At 40.0% G+C, this 17,581-nt stretch overlaps 1 protein-coding gene across 7 annotated transcripts in view; it reads left to right on the forward strand.

The window, feature by feature from the left end:
• The window catches only part of PPP1R12B (protein phosphatase 1 regulatory subunit 12B), a 215,597-nt gene that overhangs the window by 63,712 nt on the left and 134,304 nt on the right, over positions 1-17,581 (forward strand). For all 7 annotated transcript variants that reach the window (XM_040462282.1, XM_040462281.1, XM_040462276.1 and 4 more), the window contains exons 4-9: positions 4,432-4,591; positions 5,870-6,014; positions 7,066-7,140; positions 9,755-9,834; positions 10,489-10,628; positions 16,362-16,474. In XM_040462282.1, the coding sequence (XP_040318216.1) occupies positions 4,432-4,591; positions 5,870-6,014; positions 7,066-7,140; positions 9,755-9,834; positions 10,489-10,628; positions 16,362-16,474 (713 nt within the window). The remainder of the gene's footprint in view (positions 1-4,431; positions 4,592-5,869; positions 6,015-7,065; positions 7,141-9,754; positions 9,835-10,488; positions 10,629-16,361; positions 16,475-17,581) is intronic.

The raw sequence follows: 17,581 nt of genomic DNA on the forward strand, positions 1-17,581 counted from the left end.
AACAACAAGAAAATCTCAAAACCATGTGGTTTCTCTGGTGAATTCTACCAAACATTTAAAGAAGAATACATACCAAGCTTTCTCAAACTCTTTCAAAAAAATTGAAGAGGAGGGAACATTCTCAAATTCATTTTATGAGGACAGCTTTATCATTATATCAAAGCCAGATAAGGACAGTACAAGAAAGGGAAACTATAGGCCAATATCCCTGATGAATATAGATGCAGAAATTCTCAACAGAATATTAGTAAACCAAATTCAACAGCACAAGAAAGCTAATATACTATTAGCAAGTGGGATTTACCTCTGAAATTCAAGGATGGTTCACTATACATAAATATAATATACAACAATAGAATGAAAGGTAAAAGTTGCATGATCATTTCAACAGATGCAGAAAAAGCATTTGACAAAAGACAACAACGTTTCATGATAAAAATTTGAACAAACTGGATATAGAAAGAATGTACCTCGGGGCGCCTGGGTGGCGCAGTCGGTTAAGCGTCCGACTTCAGCCAGGTCACGATCTCGCGGTCTGTGAGTTCAAGCCCCGCATCAGGCTCTGGGCTGATGGCTCGGAGCCTGGAGCCTGTTTCCGATTCTGTGTCTCCCTCTCTCTCTGCCCCTCCCCCGTTCATGCTCTGTCTCTCTCTGTCCCAAAAATAAATAAACGTTGAAAAAAAAAAAAAAAAAAGAAAGAATGTACCTCAACATTATAAAGTCCATATATGGGGGCACCTGGGTGGCTCAGTCGGTTAAATGTCTGACTCTTGATTTTGAGTCAGGTTGCGATCTCGACTCAGGTCACGATCTTGCAGTTTGTGGGATCAAGCCCCACAATGGGCTCTGCGCTGACAGCATGGAACCTGCTTGAGATCCTCTCTCTCCCCCTCTGCTCTTCCCCTGCACATGCACGCATGCTCTCTTCTCTCAAAATAAATAAATAAACTTTAAAAAATGGGCAGAGGATCAAAATCCTCGAGGAGAAAGCAGGTCTCTTTGACCTTGGCCGCAGCAACTTCTTACTCAACACGTCTCTGGAGGCAAAGGAAACAAAAACAAAAATGAACTACTCAGACCTCATCAAAATAAAAAGCTTCTGCAGAGCGAAGGGAACAGTCAGCAAAACTAAAAGGCAACTGACAGAATGGAAGAAAGTATTTGCAAACGACATATCAGATAAAGGGTTAAGATCCAAAATTTATAAAGAACTTATCAAACTCAACACCCAAAAAAACAAATAATCCAGTGAAGAAATGGGCAAAAGACATGAATAGATACTTCTCCAAAAAAGACATCCAGATAGCCAACCGACACATGATAAAATGCTCAATATCACTTACCATCAGGGAAATACAAATCAAAACCACAATGAGATACCACCTCACACCTGTCAGAATGGCTAACATTAATAACTCAGGCAACAACAGATGTTGGCGAGGATGCAGAGAAAGAGGATCTCTTTTGAACCGCTGGTGGGAATGCAAACTGGGTGCAGCTACTCTGGAAAACAATTAAAATTAAAAATAGAAAAATTAAAAATTAAAAATAGAACTACCTTACGACCCAGCAATTGCACTACTAGGTATTTATCCAAGTGATACAGGTGTGCTGTTTTGAAGGGACACATGCACCCCAATGTTTATAGCAGCACTATCAACAATAGCCAAAGTATGGAAAGAGCCCAAATGTCTATTGATGGATGAATGGATAAAGAAAATGAGGTGTATGTGTACACACACACACACACACACACACACACACACACAATGGAGTATTACTTGGCAATCAGAAAGAATGAAATCTTGCCATTTGCAACTACGTGGATGGAATTAAAGGGTATTATGCTAAGCGAAATTAGAGAAAGACAAATATCATATGACTTCACTCATATGAGAGCTTTAAGATACAAGACAGATGAACATAAGGGAAGGGAAGCAAAAATCATATAAAAACAGGGAGGGGGACAAAACATAAGAGGCTCTTAAATATGGAGAACAAACAGGGTTACTGGAGGGGTTGTGGGAGGGGGGATGGGCTAAATGGGTAAGGGGCATTAAGGAATCTACTCCTGAAATCATCGTTGCACTATATACTAACTAATTTGGATGTAAGTTAAAACAATAAATTAAATAAAATTTTTAAAAATGGGCAGAGGACCTGGATAGACATTTTTTCAAAGAAGACATACAAATAGCCAACAGGTTATGAGAAAATGTTCAATAGCACTAATCATCAGGGAAATGCAAATCAAAACCACTGTGAGATATCACCTTACACCTGTTTGAATGGCTATCATCAAAAAGACAAGAAATAGTGTTGGTGAGGCTGTGGAGGAAAGGGAACTCTTGTACACGTTTGGTGTGAATGTATATTAGTACAGTCACTATGGAAAACTGTATGGAATTTCCTCAAAAAATTAAAAATAGTACTGCCATATGATCCAGCAGTTCCATTTCATGGTATATGTCCAAAGGAAATGAAAGTAAGATCTTAAAGAGAAACCTGTACTCCCATTTTCAATGCATCATTATTCACAATAGCCAAGATATGGAAGGAACCTAAGTGTAATTCTGTGGATGAATGGATAAAGATATTTTATATATATATATACACACACACACATATGTATGTATATATATATAACATACATATATATGTATATATTTAACGTACATATATATGTATATATATATATATATATATAACGTACATATATATGTGTATATATATGTGTGTGTGTGTAATGGAATATTATTCAGCCATGAGAAAGGAGGAAATATTGCTCTGTACAACATGGATAGGCCTTATGCTAAGTGAAATAAGTCAGACAAAGAAAGAAACAAATATTGTATGATATCATAGAAATGGAGAGTGGAATAGTGGTGTCCGGGGGGCTGGGGGTGGGGATGAATGGGGAGATATTGGTCAAAGAAAGGGTACAGACTTCTGGTTATAAAATAAGTTCTGGGGATCTAATGTATAGCACGGTAACTATAATTAACAACACTCTATTATGAACTTGAAAGTTGCTAGGCGATCTTAAATGTTCCCAGCACAAAAAAGAAATGGTAATTTTGGGAGGTGATGCGGTTGTTAACTAACTTTATTGTAGTGATCATTTTGCAGTATGTCAGTGTCAAATCAACATGTTGTAAAAATTAACTTACATAGTATTATATATCTATTGTATCTCAGTGACACTGGGAAAAAAAGAAATAAAATAAATTGCTTACCCTTTCACCCTGTCTGTCCCCCCAAATCAGGCAGATAATCCTTGGATAGTTCACAGGTTCTCATTTAGGAAGTGAGTTGGAAGAGAGTAGACCAAACACAGAGAAAGCCTGCTTGTGGGTATAAAACTCTTTGGATGGGTATGTTTGTATTTGGGACATGTAATTATCTTATATAAGGGGGAATGCCCCACCCTTGTCCCTTTTCACTGGCACAGATGTTGGAGAGTTGGTGGCTAAAAGGAGGAACTTTTGGGAGTTCCTCCATAATGTTTTAAAGTGAAACAAAAGCTAAATTCCCTTGGAAGTTTAACTACACGTGACCTACTCAGCTACTCTAGATTCTATAGCTTCAGGTCAGTGTATTTCCCTTGATATGGAATTGAACATTAGAGGTAGATTATTTTTTTAAAGTATATCATACCTGAAACCAAGATTTTTAAAAAAATACTTATTTATTTTGGGGGGAGTGTAAGTGGGGGAGAAGCAGAGAGAGGGGACAGAGGATCCAAAGTGGGCTCTGGACTGACAGGCTGACAGCAGGTAGCCCGATTGGGGCTTGAACTTACAGACCTTGGGATCATGACCTGAGCCAAAGTTGGACGCTCAACCGACTGCCATCCAGATACCCCATGAAACCAAGATTTTTGGTTACCAATCTTATGGTGTAGTAAGTGGAAAAGAGCAACAGACAGAGACCTAGGATATCAGAGTTCTAGTGGCAGCTCTGATGTATTTTGTGGCCTTGAGCAAAGGCACCTCACCTTTCTATGCTTATTTCCTCATCTGTTAAATAGTGATAGTAATTTGTTATATTTACCTCAAAGGATTATTGGCCAACTAAAACGGTATAACATGTAGAAGGTCTTTGAAGTATACAGCATTGTGCAAATATTATAATACAAAACTAATGTTCTTTTGGTCTTTATGTTCTTAAAATTGAAAACAAGTTTAAGCACTTTCCTTTAATGGAACTGCCATCACATAGTATTTAAAATGATGATTTAACTCTGGTAAAACTACTACTATGTGTATAAATGCCATTGCTCTTCTAAATAAGGAGTAAACTTGATGAATACCCAACTTGGTGACTAAACTGTTATTTGTGGTTTTATTTATGATGTGTTTAGAACCTAAGGAAAATATCCTGTCAGATTTAAATGGACCTACAGTAATGCTGGCTATCTGGTTTCTGCAGGAGTTGATCTAGAGCAGTCAAGAAAAGAAGAAGAACAACAGATGTTACAGGATGCCCGCCAGTGGCTCAACAGTGGGAAAATAGAAGATGTAAGGCAGCCTCGTTCAGGGGCCACAGCCCTCCATGTGGCGGCTGCCAAGGGCTACTCTGAGGTCCTCAGGTATGGTGCATTTACATCAATCAGGAATTTGGTAGACTGGGAGAAAACGAGCTGGGTTTTGGAAGCAGGGGGTGAATTCGATTTTCAACTATGATGCAATTGTTTCTTTGTTGTTTTCTTCGCTGATCATGCAGTCTTTTCTTATGTTTTGCTGATGTGAATCCATAGATGGTCTCCCACCCTCCTACTATCACTTTAGCTTCTCACTGACGTACATGATACAAAACAGAGTTGAGGTAGACTGGCCTAAGAGATGACCTTACATGACCTCTCTGGTTTATCACTACTTTCCCTGCAATCTTCACCTTTGGTGTCAGGTAATACAGGACAGAATCATTTCTGTCAGGTCATTTTGGTCCTTTTTGGACACAGATCATTTCTTTGGCTCTTTAGATGAACTTTACAGATACTGAGTGTGCAGTGTCCAGCTAGACTAGGAGAGTTTAACTTACATGAGGGATTTAGTTTCTACTCGTCTACCTGTTCCATTTTTCCTTACATCCACACATGCTGGATGTAGCTCTTGGTGCTTACTGTTGACAGGCTTTCCGAAATCGTGGGTAGCTAATAGCACTGTCTGTGTAGTCGTGGCCAGACTCTTCCAGTGCTTCATATTCCACCCACCGTGGGGTTTCCCTGGCCTGGTTGACGTTCTCTGGGGTTCTTTGTGCCTGGAGGCCCGTGATAAAGGGAACCTCATTCAGGCCAGTGCAGTTTGGGACCTCAGGAGTCCTACCTTTCTTCCTCCTTGCACACAGATTATAGCTTTGTAGTTAGCACGAAGTCCCTGCAGATACTTTGCAGGGTTGGAAGTGTGACAGCCTACAGTAAAACGTACAGGGTCCTGGAAAGACCAACTAGAAAGGTAGTAAGCAAAGTGCCCTGAAGAGAATTGAGTTCTCACTTTACATGTTTCTTCCTTCCTGCACTAGAAGTGGAAAACACACCTTGTAACAGAATTATGTGGTTTGGCTAATAGAATTAGGCTTTGGTTAATCTCAAAGGTATATACCTTTCTAAACATTTGCATCCATGGTGCAACATGGGTGTGCGTAGGAGGTGCCATAGGACCTTTAAGAGAGGGTTGATAACTGTTCTGTATGATTGGTTTTCAGTGTAGTAACTATGAAACCAGAGCTCTGCCTTAGAGGACAGAAATAATCACAAGACCCCAGTGGTTCAGGGCCAAAATCTGAAATATCAATTAGGTGATAGTTTATGTGGCAGAAAACTATAATATAGAGGGTATAAATATCTTGTTTGGGGTTTTCTTCTTAGACTTTTAATCCAGGCTGGCTATGAACTCAATGTTCAGGATTATGATGGCTGGACTCCCCTCCATGCTGCTGCGCACTGGGGTGTGAAGGAGGCTTGCTCCATCCTGGCGGAAGCACTCTGTGATATGGATATCAGGAACAAACTGGTTAGTATGCCCGACCTTCTAAAAGGGCAGTGAGATTGGTGGCTGGGTCTCTAGAACAAAAACTTAAAGTCTCAGTTAAATGGCCAGGCTCACTGTCCAGGGAAACATACGTCACAGGCAGCTATGGCTCTGCTCCCCACATCCTCCTCCCTCCCCCCTGCCTCATTATCCACACAGAGAGGTTTGCTATGTTAAATAAAACTCTACTGACCTAGCATTCTGATTCTATTTATGTTGAAGGCCCTAAAATAAACAGGAAAAAAAGATATTTGCCCTTGGCAAAAATGAGCATTGGAAGTCCTAAGGCTATTGTTTGTGGTGAAGTATGAAAGGTGTTATTTTGCTTCATTTTTAATTCAAAGACTTTTAATAGCTGAGCTCTACTCACATCCAGTCACTGAAAAAACATTATAATGACAAAGATCCTTGTCTCTGGCTGAAAATAGTGTTGTTGAGCCTCATGTCAAGCAACTTTAGAAGCCTTGGAACTCCTATCCCAAAAATACTGATTTTCTAGGAATCCAGAGACATGGCTTTTTATTTAGTAGATGTTCTTACCTGCCTCACATCTCTCCTGAACTCAACTTTCTCTCAGATTGTGGGTTAGTGTCCTAAATTGTGCTGACATTTCCTAAAAAAATACCCTTCTCTCACTTCAAGGGAGATGACATGTGCCCTGAACCTCCTTCTGAGGCTTATAAAAGCCCCTTATTGAATTTATCAGAGCAATTAAGACCATTTTAGAACAGGTACAAGGAGAAACTTCAATTGATTATTTGCCAAAAGGCAATAAAGCATTAGAGATGATGTGATGCTTTCCTCAATACTGTTTTAAAAACTATAAAAACTTGTATTTAAAGGACTTGCTGTTCCTTGTTTTGTTTCTTCCTCTGTGCTAGTTGAAGGCATTGTTATAATGCAGAATAGATTTTAGGGAAGCAGCTATCAATTGGAACAAATGCATAAAGTGAGTATTGAATAGTTTTCCCATAAAGTCACGTGATCGCTGTTTCTGTTTTCTGTTGATCATGGTACCCCTTTTCTCTGCCAGGGCCAAACACCATTTGATGTGGCTGATGAGGGTCTTGTGGAGCACTTGGAGATGCTCCAGAAGAAGCAGAATGTGGTGAGTCTTCAGTTAATGCTTTTAAAGCTCTTGTAACAGTGTAACAATGGGGGCGCCTGGGTGGTTAAGTGTCCAGCTCTTGATTTCAGCTCAGGTCATGATCTCGTGGTTTGTGGGTTCGAGCCCCAAGTCGGGCTCTGTGCTGACAGTGTGGAGCCTGCTTGGGATTCTCTCTCCCCCTCTCCCAGCCCCTCTCCCACTGGCGCTTGCTCACTCACTCCCTCTCTCTCTGAAAAATAAATAAATAAACATGTATTTCTAAAGCTTTTATAACAATGCAGTCCACTGCAGATATCTCAATCACTTGTTTTAGTTGTCTACTGAGAGCTGAAATGGACATATCTGCATTTCAGAGATGATCATTATTCCCTTCAGGGACTAGCAATAGTCTGTTAGAAGATATTCCAAAAACCATTGTTGTTAAAGTTTACTCATCATAAGATAGCCTTCAAGCAGCTGAAAGTCAAAAATGACAAGAACAGGGGCGCCTGGGTGGCTCAGTTGGTTAAGCATCTGACTTCAGCTCAGGTCATGATCTCATGATTCATGAGTTCGAGCCCCACATCAGGCTCTGTGATGTTAGTGCAGAACCCACTTTGGACCTTCTGTCCCCCTTTCTTTCTGCACCCTCCACCCCTGCTCCTGTTTCCCCCCCCCTCTCAAAAATAAACATTAAGAAAATAAAATAAAATCTATTTTTAAAAAGATGACAAGAACAATAAGCTAATAATTACCCTTGAGTTCTAGAAAGTGAATGTGGTATGTTCAAATCAGTTTTTTCCAAATAGGGAGTACCAGGGTAGAGGACATCTCATTAACTTTTTTCTCCCCTATTGACTGGAAGGACATCTTTATTTAAAGTAAATTCACTACAGAAAGGAATATATTTCTTTCTGAAAAAGCAAACAAGGCCACAAAACTAAAACTGCCTTTTGGCATTGGACAGTACTTGGTCAATGACTCATACTTATTCAGCATTCATCAGATATCCAGAATTCAATCCACTTCTCCCTTCTCATTCTAAATCTTTTATTGTTTGGCTGCACGTACCATTCTGTTGCTTAGTGCTACATAGGAGACCGGTACCCACGTATAGACTGCGGAATGAGAAAACCCACCCAATATAAAGACAAACTGTAAATAATTTACATTTTCTACCCATAAGTGGGATGAGTGATTTGGGCAAAGAGAATAAAGATCAGTTATTGATGATCAGGGTTGATGTTTGAACAGAGTGGGACAGAAAAAAATCACTAGCTTTCCTTCGCATGATTATGGCTCAGGGCATGTGAACTCAAGTTTAGCACCAGTAAGAGAAACGTAGAGCAGCTCTGAAAGAAAGAACTCTATATAGTTCACTGATGGCACAGACCAGCCATGTCTCACCTCACCCATGTTCACTACATCTGCACCGGTAGAGTGAAAATCCTCGTTACCTCAAGGCTTAGTTGGAAAATTGCATATGTACAGCTCAGACAAACACAACTTCCACTTCGTTTTGTTTTCTTTAGTGAGCAACTGGAATCGAAACTAGAACTTAGGACTTTGCAAACACAGTATTGGTGCTGTTGTTTAGCAGCAGCAACCTTCCTAAGATGTATACTTTGCATAGTTTGGTGGTGGTGTTTTTTTTATTTTTAAGTCCATTTATTTATTTTGAGAGAGTAAGAGAGCATGAGCAGGGGAGAGGCAGAGAGAGAGAGAGAAAGAATCCCAAACAAGCTCTGTGCTGTCAGTGCAGACCCTGACTTGGGGCTTGATCTCTGAGATCATGACCTGAGCCAAAACCAAGAGTTGGATGCTCAACCAAATGAGCCACCCGGTGCCCCTGGTTTTTGTTGTTTTTTTTAAACTTTTTATTCTGAAATAATTTTTAGACTCACATAGAAGTTGCAAAAATAATATAGAGAGTTTCTGTATACCCTTTACCCAGCATGGTTTGGTTTTTGAATGTAAATAATGTTTTCACTGAATAACATTTCTATGTTGGGAATGGTGCTTATCTTTGCTCCATGCCTAACTTTGGGGTCCAGGGATATAAACACTTGTTGTGCAGAGCATGTATCTAAGGACCAGATGATTTATTCTAAGGGCTTATTTCCCCATTAGTGCTATTGCCGACCTAATTCAGTATGTGGTCATAAAGAATTCTTTCAGAGTGCCTTCCTTTTTTTTTTTCCTAGTCTACTAGAAGCCAGGCTTCCTCTCTTTTTTTTTGTTTTAAGTTTATTTATTTTTTTTTTATTAATCTCTATACCCAACGTAGGGCTCGAAGTCATGACCCCCAGATCAAGAGTCACATGCTCTTCCGACTGAGCCAGCCAGGCGCCCCTAGAAGCCAGGCTTTTTTTGAAGATTGGGTTTGGATATTTCATATGGGCAGTTTTATTGAACCTCTAACCCCATGCTTTTTCTCCTACCTTGGATAAAGATTGTTCTCTGTCATTGTCTTCTAAAGAGACCCAACTGATGTGTTTCTCTTTTTCTCAGTTCTTTCTTTTTGGTTTTGGTCCTGTCTTCTTCAGAATGACAGTACCATTTTGAGTTCTCATTGTTGCTAATTTTTACCAGTAGTTAACTTCCCTCCTTTTCTCTCTGTTTTCTCAATTTCAAGCTTCGAAGTGAAAAAGAGACACGGAATAAGCTCATTGAGTCAGACCTGAACAGCAAGTTGCAGAGTGGACTCTTTAAGAAGTAAGACATTCGGAGCTTGCAAAATGTGATGAGCTCTGCTGTGTGTGGGTGCTATGTGTGTGTGACATACTTAGCTTGAGAATTTATATAGTAAAGAAACTGTGTTTGAATCTTTGAGGGGCAAGGAGGTGGCACTGAGATATGGGGAAACACTGAGGATGGATGAATGTGTTTTACATTTAGAAATTAATCGAGACTGTGTGCAACATTTTCCCCCCTGGCTTAGGGGTTCCTAGTCCTCATTGCATCCCTAACTATATGTTCTGTGAACTCAGGGACCATGTGTGTTTTGTTCGCCACCATTCCAGGGCCTGGCATGATTTCTGGCATGTAATAAGCACTCAGTAAACATTTATTAAATGGCTTTTAAAACATATTTGCTTGCTTCATCACCATCAAGATTCATAGCCTTCCTTTTTCCTGTGTGTTGAACAGGTGAAATCTGCTTAAGTCATATTCTGAAGTTAAATACTAAACCTTAGTCTGCAAAAACCCAAAGATCCAAAAAAATTTAGAATTGAGAAGGATTTGATGTATTTCTATTACCCCTTCTACACAGAGGTTTATAGACTTGTTCTCTTTATGCTTGATTATCAGTGAACTTGAATAGTTTGCCACTTCTGAATTGCACTCAAATCATCTTCTTTAATTTAGCAAAGAGAAGATGCTCTATGAAGAAGAGATACCCAAGTCCCAAGAAATGGAGGAAGAAAGCAAAGAGTCCAGCAGCTCCAGCTCAGAGGAGGAGGAAGGTGAAGATGAAGCTTCTGAGTCAGAAACCGAGAAGGAGGCAGGTAATGCAAAGATCCTGTTTCCATAATGCAAGGAGATCACTGCTTATCACAGCTAGGAGACCTCAGAGGGCTCCAAAAAGAGCTTTAAGTTTAGTTTTCAAAGATAAGATATCCAATTTTGAGTAAAACCTCGGTTGTAAAAGCTGTGAGCTATGTTAGAAATATGTGTACGAGTTTCTATGTAGCCATATGATAAGGTGCACAAAAAATTCTTGTGTATGTAAAGGAACCATCTGTCTGACCTCGGGTTGGTGGGATTGAGAGACCAGATTCCAAACCTCACTATGCTAAGAGACTGAGGAGATGAGGTCTTGCAGAGGCACATTTGGTCAAGTCTCTTTAACCAACTGGTGAAAATTTGCATTTAGTTTTCAGGTTCATCTGATTCCCTAAACAGAATCCCAAGATCTTTTTATTTTTCCTTCTGATTATGTGAAGCTCCTTCAATTCCTGAGCTGGGGATTCAAGAAGGAACAAAATCATATTTACCTTTATGACTCTTACTATATATGCTTCATGTGGTACTTCTTGAGTTTATCATATGGCAAGACAGGACCCCCAACAGTGAGAGGGAGCTGCTAAACATGGTCAGATCAGCATGCTATAAAATCACCCATAGGTTTTGATATACAGTCAGGCAAACGCTGAGGAGATAAATACTGGGTTTTACTCAATAGAGGTTCAAAAGCAACACAATAGCTCTCATGGATAATTGGAAGTTCATGATAACCAAGATTTTACCGTACTTGTGTCCTGAGCTCACTGGCTTGTATTGGTAGTATTAGTATTAGCTCATCGAATGTCACCAAAGGCAATTAGAGACCATTGACTGTGCAGAGAAGATAAGCACTAGCTAAGTTGGTAGCATGGGAGATGACCTTTTACTCATGGAGCCTTGAATTTCTGTTATTAAGTAGGCACAGCATACTCTGGAAATGCTGGTGTAGTACCTATCAAAATTTGTAAGTGCTCATCTTTTTTATGTTTTTACTGTTTTTTGAGTACTTACATATCTTAGGCTTCAGGTATTACTATCTGGTCTTGCTCTGTGCTAGATCACTTTGTTGGCTACCAAGCTGTTAGAAGAATGGGAGGGAGCTACCTGAACTACTGTCATTGTTTTGTGGTATGTACCCATGCCTCAGGTCTCTGGTGCCCTGCAGCCCATCTCTACATTGCTTGTTGGAATCAAACACCCACAGCACCCTTTGGCAGGGGTGATGCTACACCCCTGTCCAGAAACTGTCTACGATCACCTTCCTCACCCATGGCTTTGCCTGTGGAGTAATCCCAAACCCCGTCGCCTGACCTTTAAGATCTTTCATAATCCATCTCCAGCCCACCTTTCCAGTGCTTTCCAGGGCCTAGGCAGCATCATCAACTAGCCACGCTGGATTGTTTGGTTTCCCCAAACATGCCCTGAGCTTTCCTATCCCTGGACATTTATTTGTGTCTTCGAATTCATTTCTGGCCGTCAAGTGCTTATTGAGTGATTTCTGTGAGAAACCATGGGATTTACCACACTGAAGAAGCCTTTCTTTAGTTTTCCTATACAAGAAGCTGAAAAGGAACGGACCACTTCACTGTTCTCCCACCCCATGATAATCGCTCCCCTGTTTGTATCCCTCTAACACTTTTTACTTATCTGTGTTGTAGCACTCCTCATCTCGGCTGGGAACTCTAGTTTATCATTTACTCGTAACTAGGTCTCTGTGAGATGCCAGGCACAGGACAAGCATTCACATTCATTAAATGCTTTTGTTGAACACATCTAGGAGATACAGGGGAATAGGAAGGCAGATACATGAATCAAATACATGCCACATGACAGAGATAAGTGTAGTCAGTGGTATTCACTAGTAAGAAAGATTGTATTTAGGCGCCTGGGTGGCTCAGTGGGTTAAGGGTCTGATTTCGGCTCAGGTCATGATCTCACGGTTTGTGAGTTCGAGCCCCACATCAGGCTCTCTGCTGTCAGCACAAAGCCCGCTTTGAATCCTCTGTCTCCCTCTCTCTCTCTGCCCCTGTTCTTTCTCCTTCTCTCTCAAAAATAAATAAACATTTCAATTAAAAAAAGAAAGATTGTGCTTAGTTTGGGGGATTATAATGACACTTTACATTTGTGTAGTGCTTTTTTACTCTGCAGTGCACTTACAACCACATATTTTGAGATACATATCATCATCACTGTATTATTATGGGAAATTGACCCTGTAGGAGGTTAGGCAGATTGGGTCTCATACCTGGCAAGTGGCATGTCTAAGATCCTCACTTTGGTCTGGGACTCCTCAGAGTAGCAGGGGCAGAATGAAATATAGAAATTATTTGCCTAAAATGAGAAAGAATGAAATCATGCAGCAATGTGGATAGAACTGGAAGGTGTTATGCTGAGTGAAATAAGTCAGTCAGAGAAAGACAGATGTCATATGTTTTCACTCATATGTGGATCTTGAGAAACTGAACAGAAGACCATGGGGGAAGGGAAGGGGGAAAATAGTTACAAACAGAGAGGGAGGGAGGCAAACCACAAGAGACTCTTAAATACAGAAAACAAACTGAGGGTAGATGGGGTTTAGGGGAAAGGAGAAAATGTGTGATAGGCATTGAGGAGGGCACTTGTTGGGATGAGTTCTGGGTGTTGGTATGCAAGCCAATTTGACAATAAGGTATATTCATTAAAAAAAAAAAAAAAGAAATTATCTGCCTAAAAAGTGACAGCTAAAGCTGTAGAAAAGATGAGATTTCCCACGGGAGAGATTGTAGAGAAAAGATGTTACAAAAAAGAATGGTGTGTTTAGGAAGTAAAGGAGGCAAAGAAGGTATGGTCACAAAGGTTGAGGAAAACCGGAGTATGTATTTCTGCATCAGAAAAGCCAGGGTAGGAGTGGGAAGGGAGAGATCAAGAAAGAGACAGCAATTAGGGAGTCACCGGTAATCTGAGCAGTTTCAGGAGCCTGACGTAGGCAGAAGCCAGATGGTTGCAGCAAGCCACCGTGCTCATTTCTGCCATTTGAAGTTTTACTCATGTCTCAAAGCCCAGCTCAAATCAACTTCCTTTATGAAGCCTTATCATCACAGATACAAGTGTTTCTTCCCTCCTCTGACTGGTAGCTATTCGTTTGAATCTCTTTTTTATTACTTACACTAAGAGTGTTATTTCCATTTATTTATTTCTCATCTCCTCTGTTCTTCCCCTACCGACCAGTTTCAGAAGCACTGAAATGTATTGTGTGTCTTGTTTATCTTTCTGTCTTCCATAAAGCCTGGCACAGGGCCTTCCTTCTACATGCTGGGGTGCTCAATAAATATATATATGTTGGAAGAATTTGGGGAACTGGATTATGTCTAAACCTTTCCAAATGATGCCTGAAACATTATGTATGTACTGAACAGGTATTTGTTGAATGCATTTATCCTGGATTTGGTTTTGCATTTATCCTGTTTTTAAAGGTCCATAGATACAACCTCATAAAATGACAGTTTTCATATGTCTTACATATAAATGTATTTGTAAAGAATACTAATTCTATTTTGAGGTGAATGTAGGCTGTTTGATTTGGATTTCTATTTTCCTCTTTTATTTATTTGGCTTAAACATTTGGTATATTAGTTATCTATTGCTGAATAACAAGCCATCCCCAAATTTAGTGGTGCTTAAAACAACCATTTTTATGGACCCAGTTCTAGGAGTTGGCAATTTGGGAAGGGCTTCACTAGGATGGCTGTTCTCTCCCCCATGTAATAATACTGGACTTAGTTATGTGTTGGTGGTCAGTTGGTAAGTCAGCTAGGGGATGGCTGGTCCTGGATAGCCTTGCTCACCTTTCTGGTGTTTGGTTAGGATGTTTGAAGCAAGTGTTTCTCTTATCATCAGGGAGACTAGCCACTGCTTCTTCATATGTCAGTTGGATTCCACAAGTAGAAAGAGCAAGACTCAGTGTACAAGCACTTTCCAAGCCTCTGCTTATGTCACATTTGCTAACGTCCCAGTGGCCATAGCAAGTCACATTGCCAAGCCCAGAGTCAATTTGAGAGGTCACTACACAGGGTTATAGATTCATTGGGAGTTTCTTACTGTAATGGTCTGTTGCATTTGGCTAGGAAGGTATATATTCTGGGGATAGAGATTCTCAGGTAATACTTAAAGAATACCTTGAATATTCACAATGACCACAAAAAAAATGATAGCATTAATAACTAGGGACTCATTATGGCCAGACATTGAGCTGTGCAGTTTAAACACATCGTCTCTAGTCTTTTTTTTTTTTTTAATGTTTATTAATTTTTGAGAGACAGAGCATGAGTGGGAGGAGGGGCAGAGAGAGAGGGAGACACAGAATCCGAAGCAGGCTCCAGGCTGTCAGCGCAAAGCCCGATGTGGGGCTCGAACTCACAAGCCACGAGATCATGATGTGAGCTGAAGTCAGACGCTCAGCTGAGCCACCCAGCCACTCCTTGTCTCTAGTCTTTATAGCAACTTGTTGGCAAGAATTAAATCCCTGATTAGCCAGTGAGGAAAATAGAGGTTCAGATATGTTAAGTAATTTGCCCAGTGTCACACAGCTGGGATGTGACTTAAAATTGTCATATAATTCGGGGTTCCTGGGTGGCTCAGTTGGTTAAGCATCTGACTTTGGCCCAGGTCATGATCTCGCAGTTCATGGGTTCAAGCCCCGTGTCAGGCTTTGTGCTGACAGCTCAGAGCCTGGAGCCTGCTTCAGATTCTGTGTCTCCCTCTCTCTCTGCCCCTCCCCCATTCATGCTCTGTCTCTGTCTCTCAAAAATAAATAAAAGTTAAAAAGAAAATTTAAAAATTGTCACATAATTCATAGGTGGGTTACTCTGGGACTCTGTTTCCAGAGTACATAGATCAGAAGGCCCCAGCACACCTACTCGGTGCAGGCTCTGTACTGGTTATCTGATATATAACAGTGAATGAGACAGACAAGATTTCCACTTGATGGCCCTATAAGACGAAGTATTCCTGTTTATTAAGAGGCTTCACCTACTATAGTTCTATGGTTTACCTTATAATATCTTCTGTAATCCTTTCTCCCTTTATTTCCTATTGTAATCCCAAGAATATTCATTACTTTAATTAGGCCTGCTTAAATTAGTCTTGCTTAGACTTAAATTTACTGACCAACAGATGTATTTTGATTTCAGAGTCATTACTCATAGCATTTCTTTCTCCTGCCAATTGGTATTTGTCTTCCAGCTTTCTCTATGGCATCTTTCCTTGTTGTTTCCTCCCTCAGAGGGTTTACTCTGAACTCATAAAGCCCCGTTTAATCTGACTCAACCAATTTAGCACCTAACTTATATATGAGCTTGTGTTGTTGCTATTATTATTATGCATCTTATTCCCTTTTCTTGATTGTAATTACCTAGAAAGCAAGATCTTATCTGGTTTTTCCTGCCCAACTTCCCAAAACAGAGTTTATTCTTAGTATGTACATACTGATGAGTTTTATGTATGATACACAATATGGAGAAAGTTTTCAGTTATATATCAAGGAATTAGAGCCTACCAAGAAAGGAATACCATTGAGTTTATTTCCTTTTGGCAATAGTTGCTGGAGATTTCATTTTCGTTTGAGTCCAAGCATTACATAGCCCTAATAATCTGTTTTGATAATAGGTAAACCTTTTCTGTTAGCAGAAAAGTGCATACATATACACAGATAAGATTTTCATACTTGCACTTCTTGCTTCTCTTGTCTTAAATAATAGATAAAAAACCAGAAACCACTGACAACCATTCCAACTCTGAAAGCAAGAGTATTATTACGGAACAGATACCAGCACCAGCTCAGAATACCTTCTCTGCCTCTTCAGCCAGGAGAGTGAGTATTTTGGAATTAATTTGAATATTATATTTCCCCTACTATCCTAACATACAGTTTGAAAGGTCTTAGAGATACATTCTTGCAAGATAATTCAGATAGATTCTTGCCTGTCTTAATCTGCTTAGTTTGCTATAACAACATACCACCAGCCGGGTGCCTTTAAACAATAGAAATCTATTTCTCATAATTCTGGAGTCTAGGATGTTCAAGATCACGGTGCTAGCTGACTCAGTTCCTAGTAAGGACTCTCTTCCCAGTTTGCGGACAGACTCCTTGTCTCCAAATATAGTCACGTTGGGGATTAGGGCTTCAGGGTATGGAATTGGAGGGTGGGCACATATAATTGCATTTATAACATTGCTCACAAAAACCACAAATCCATCACCAAACAAATTTGGCTACAATGTGTTTAGATAACATAGGATACAGTAATCTGGACCAAAGACATTTTGTCAATTGCCTATTTTCTTCATATCTAAGGCTAAGGTAAATATATGTAAATCTTAGGCTAGGCTACGAAAATACCTAGCATTTGGTATTAATTGACTTGAGGACTTCTATCCTTTCTTATTTCTTGTTTAAAATTTTACTTTAATAAGTAAAGTCTTTATGATGAGTAGTGAGCAGAGGTAGAAAGAACTTGTTGAAATACCAGAGACATCTCCTCCTGCTACTCGGCCCAGGCCTCTGAGATGCTTTTAATCAGTGAGACGGACTTGAATAATGACTCTGCTTTACAAAGTAAACAGTTAGTTTTGAAGTTAAGAATTGATCTGAGTTCTTGGGAAGAAAGCTGATGAAAAAACTCTGGTTTTATAGATACTAACTTACTGATCTTAGTACCTCATGAATTGAAAAGACAGGATTGTGATATCATTGTGGAGATGAGGAAACAAAGGTCTGGTTACTTATTATTCCTAAGAGCATCGTGAATCCGTAGAGATGTTTCAGATAGAACACAGCCCTCACTCATCATCCGGTCATTTAGCTGTACCTCGCATACTCCCACTGCTTCTAGGTGTGACTAGACTTCTTATTTTTTTAAAAAGAAAATTACGAGGGGCGCCTGGGTGGCGCAGTCGGTTAAGCGTCCGACTTCAGCCA

Source organism: Herpailurus yagouaroundi, unplaced genomic scaffold (assembly GCF_014898765.1).
Source record: "Herpailurus yagouaroundi ecotype Mexico unplaced genomic scaffold, PumYag 308, whole genome shotgun sequence".
Classification (NCBI taxonomy): Eukaryota; Metazoa; Chordata; class Mammalia; order Carnivora; family Felidae; genus Herpailurus; species Herpailurus yagouaroundi.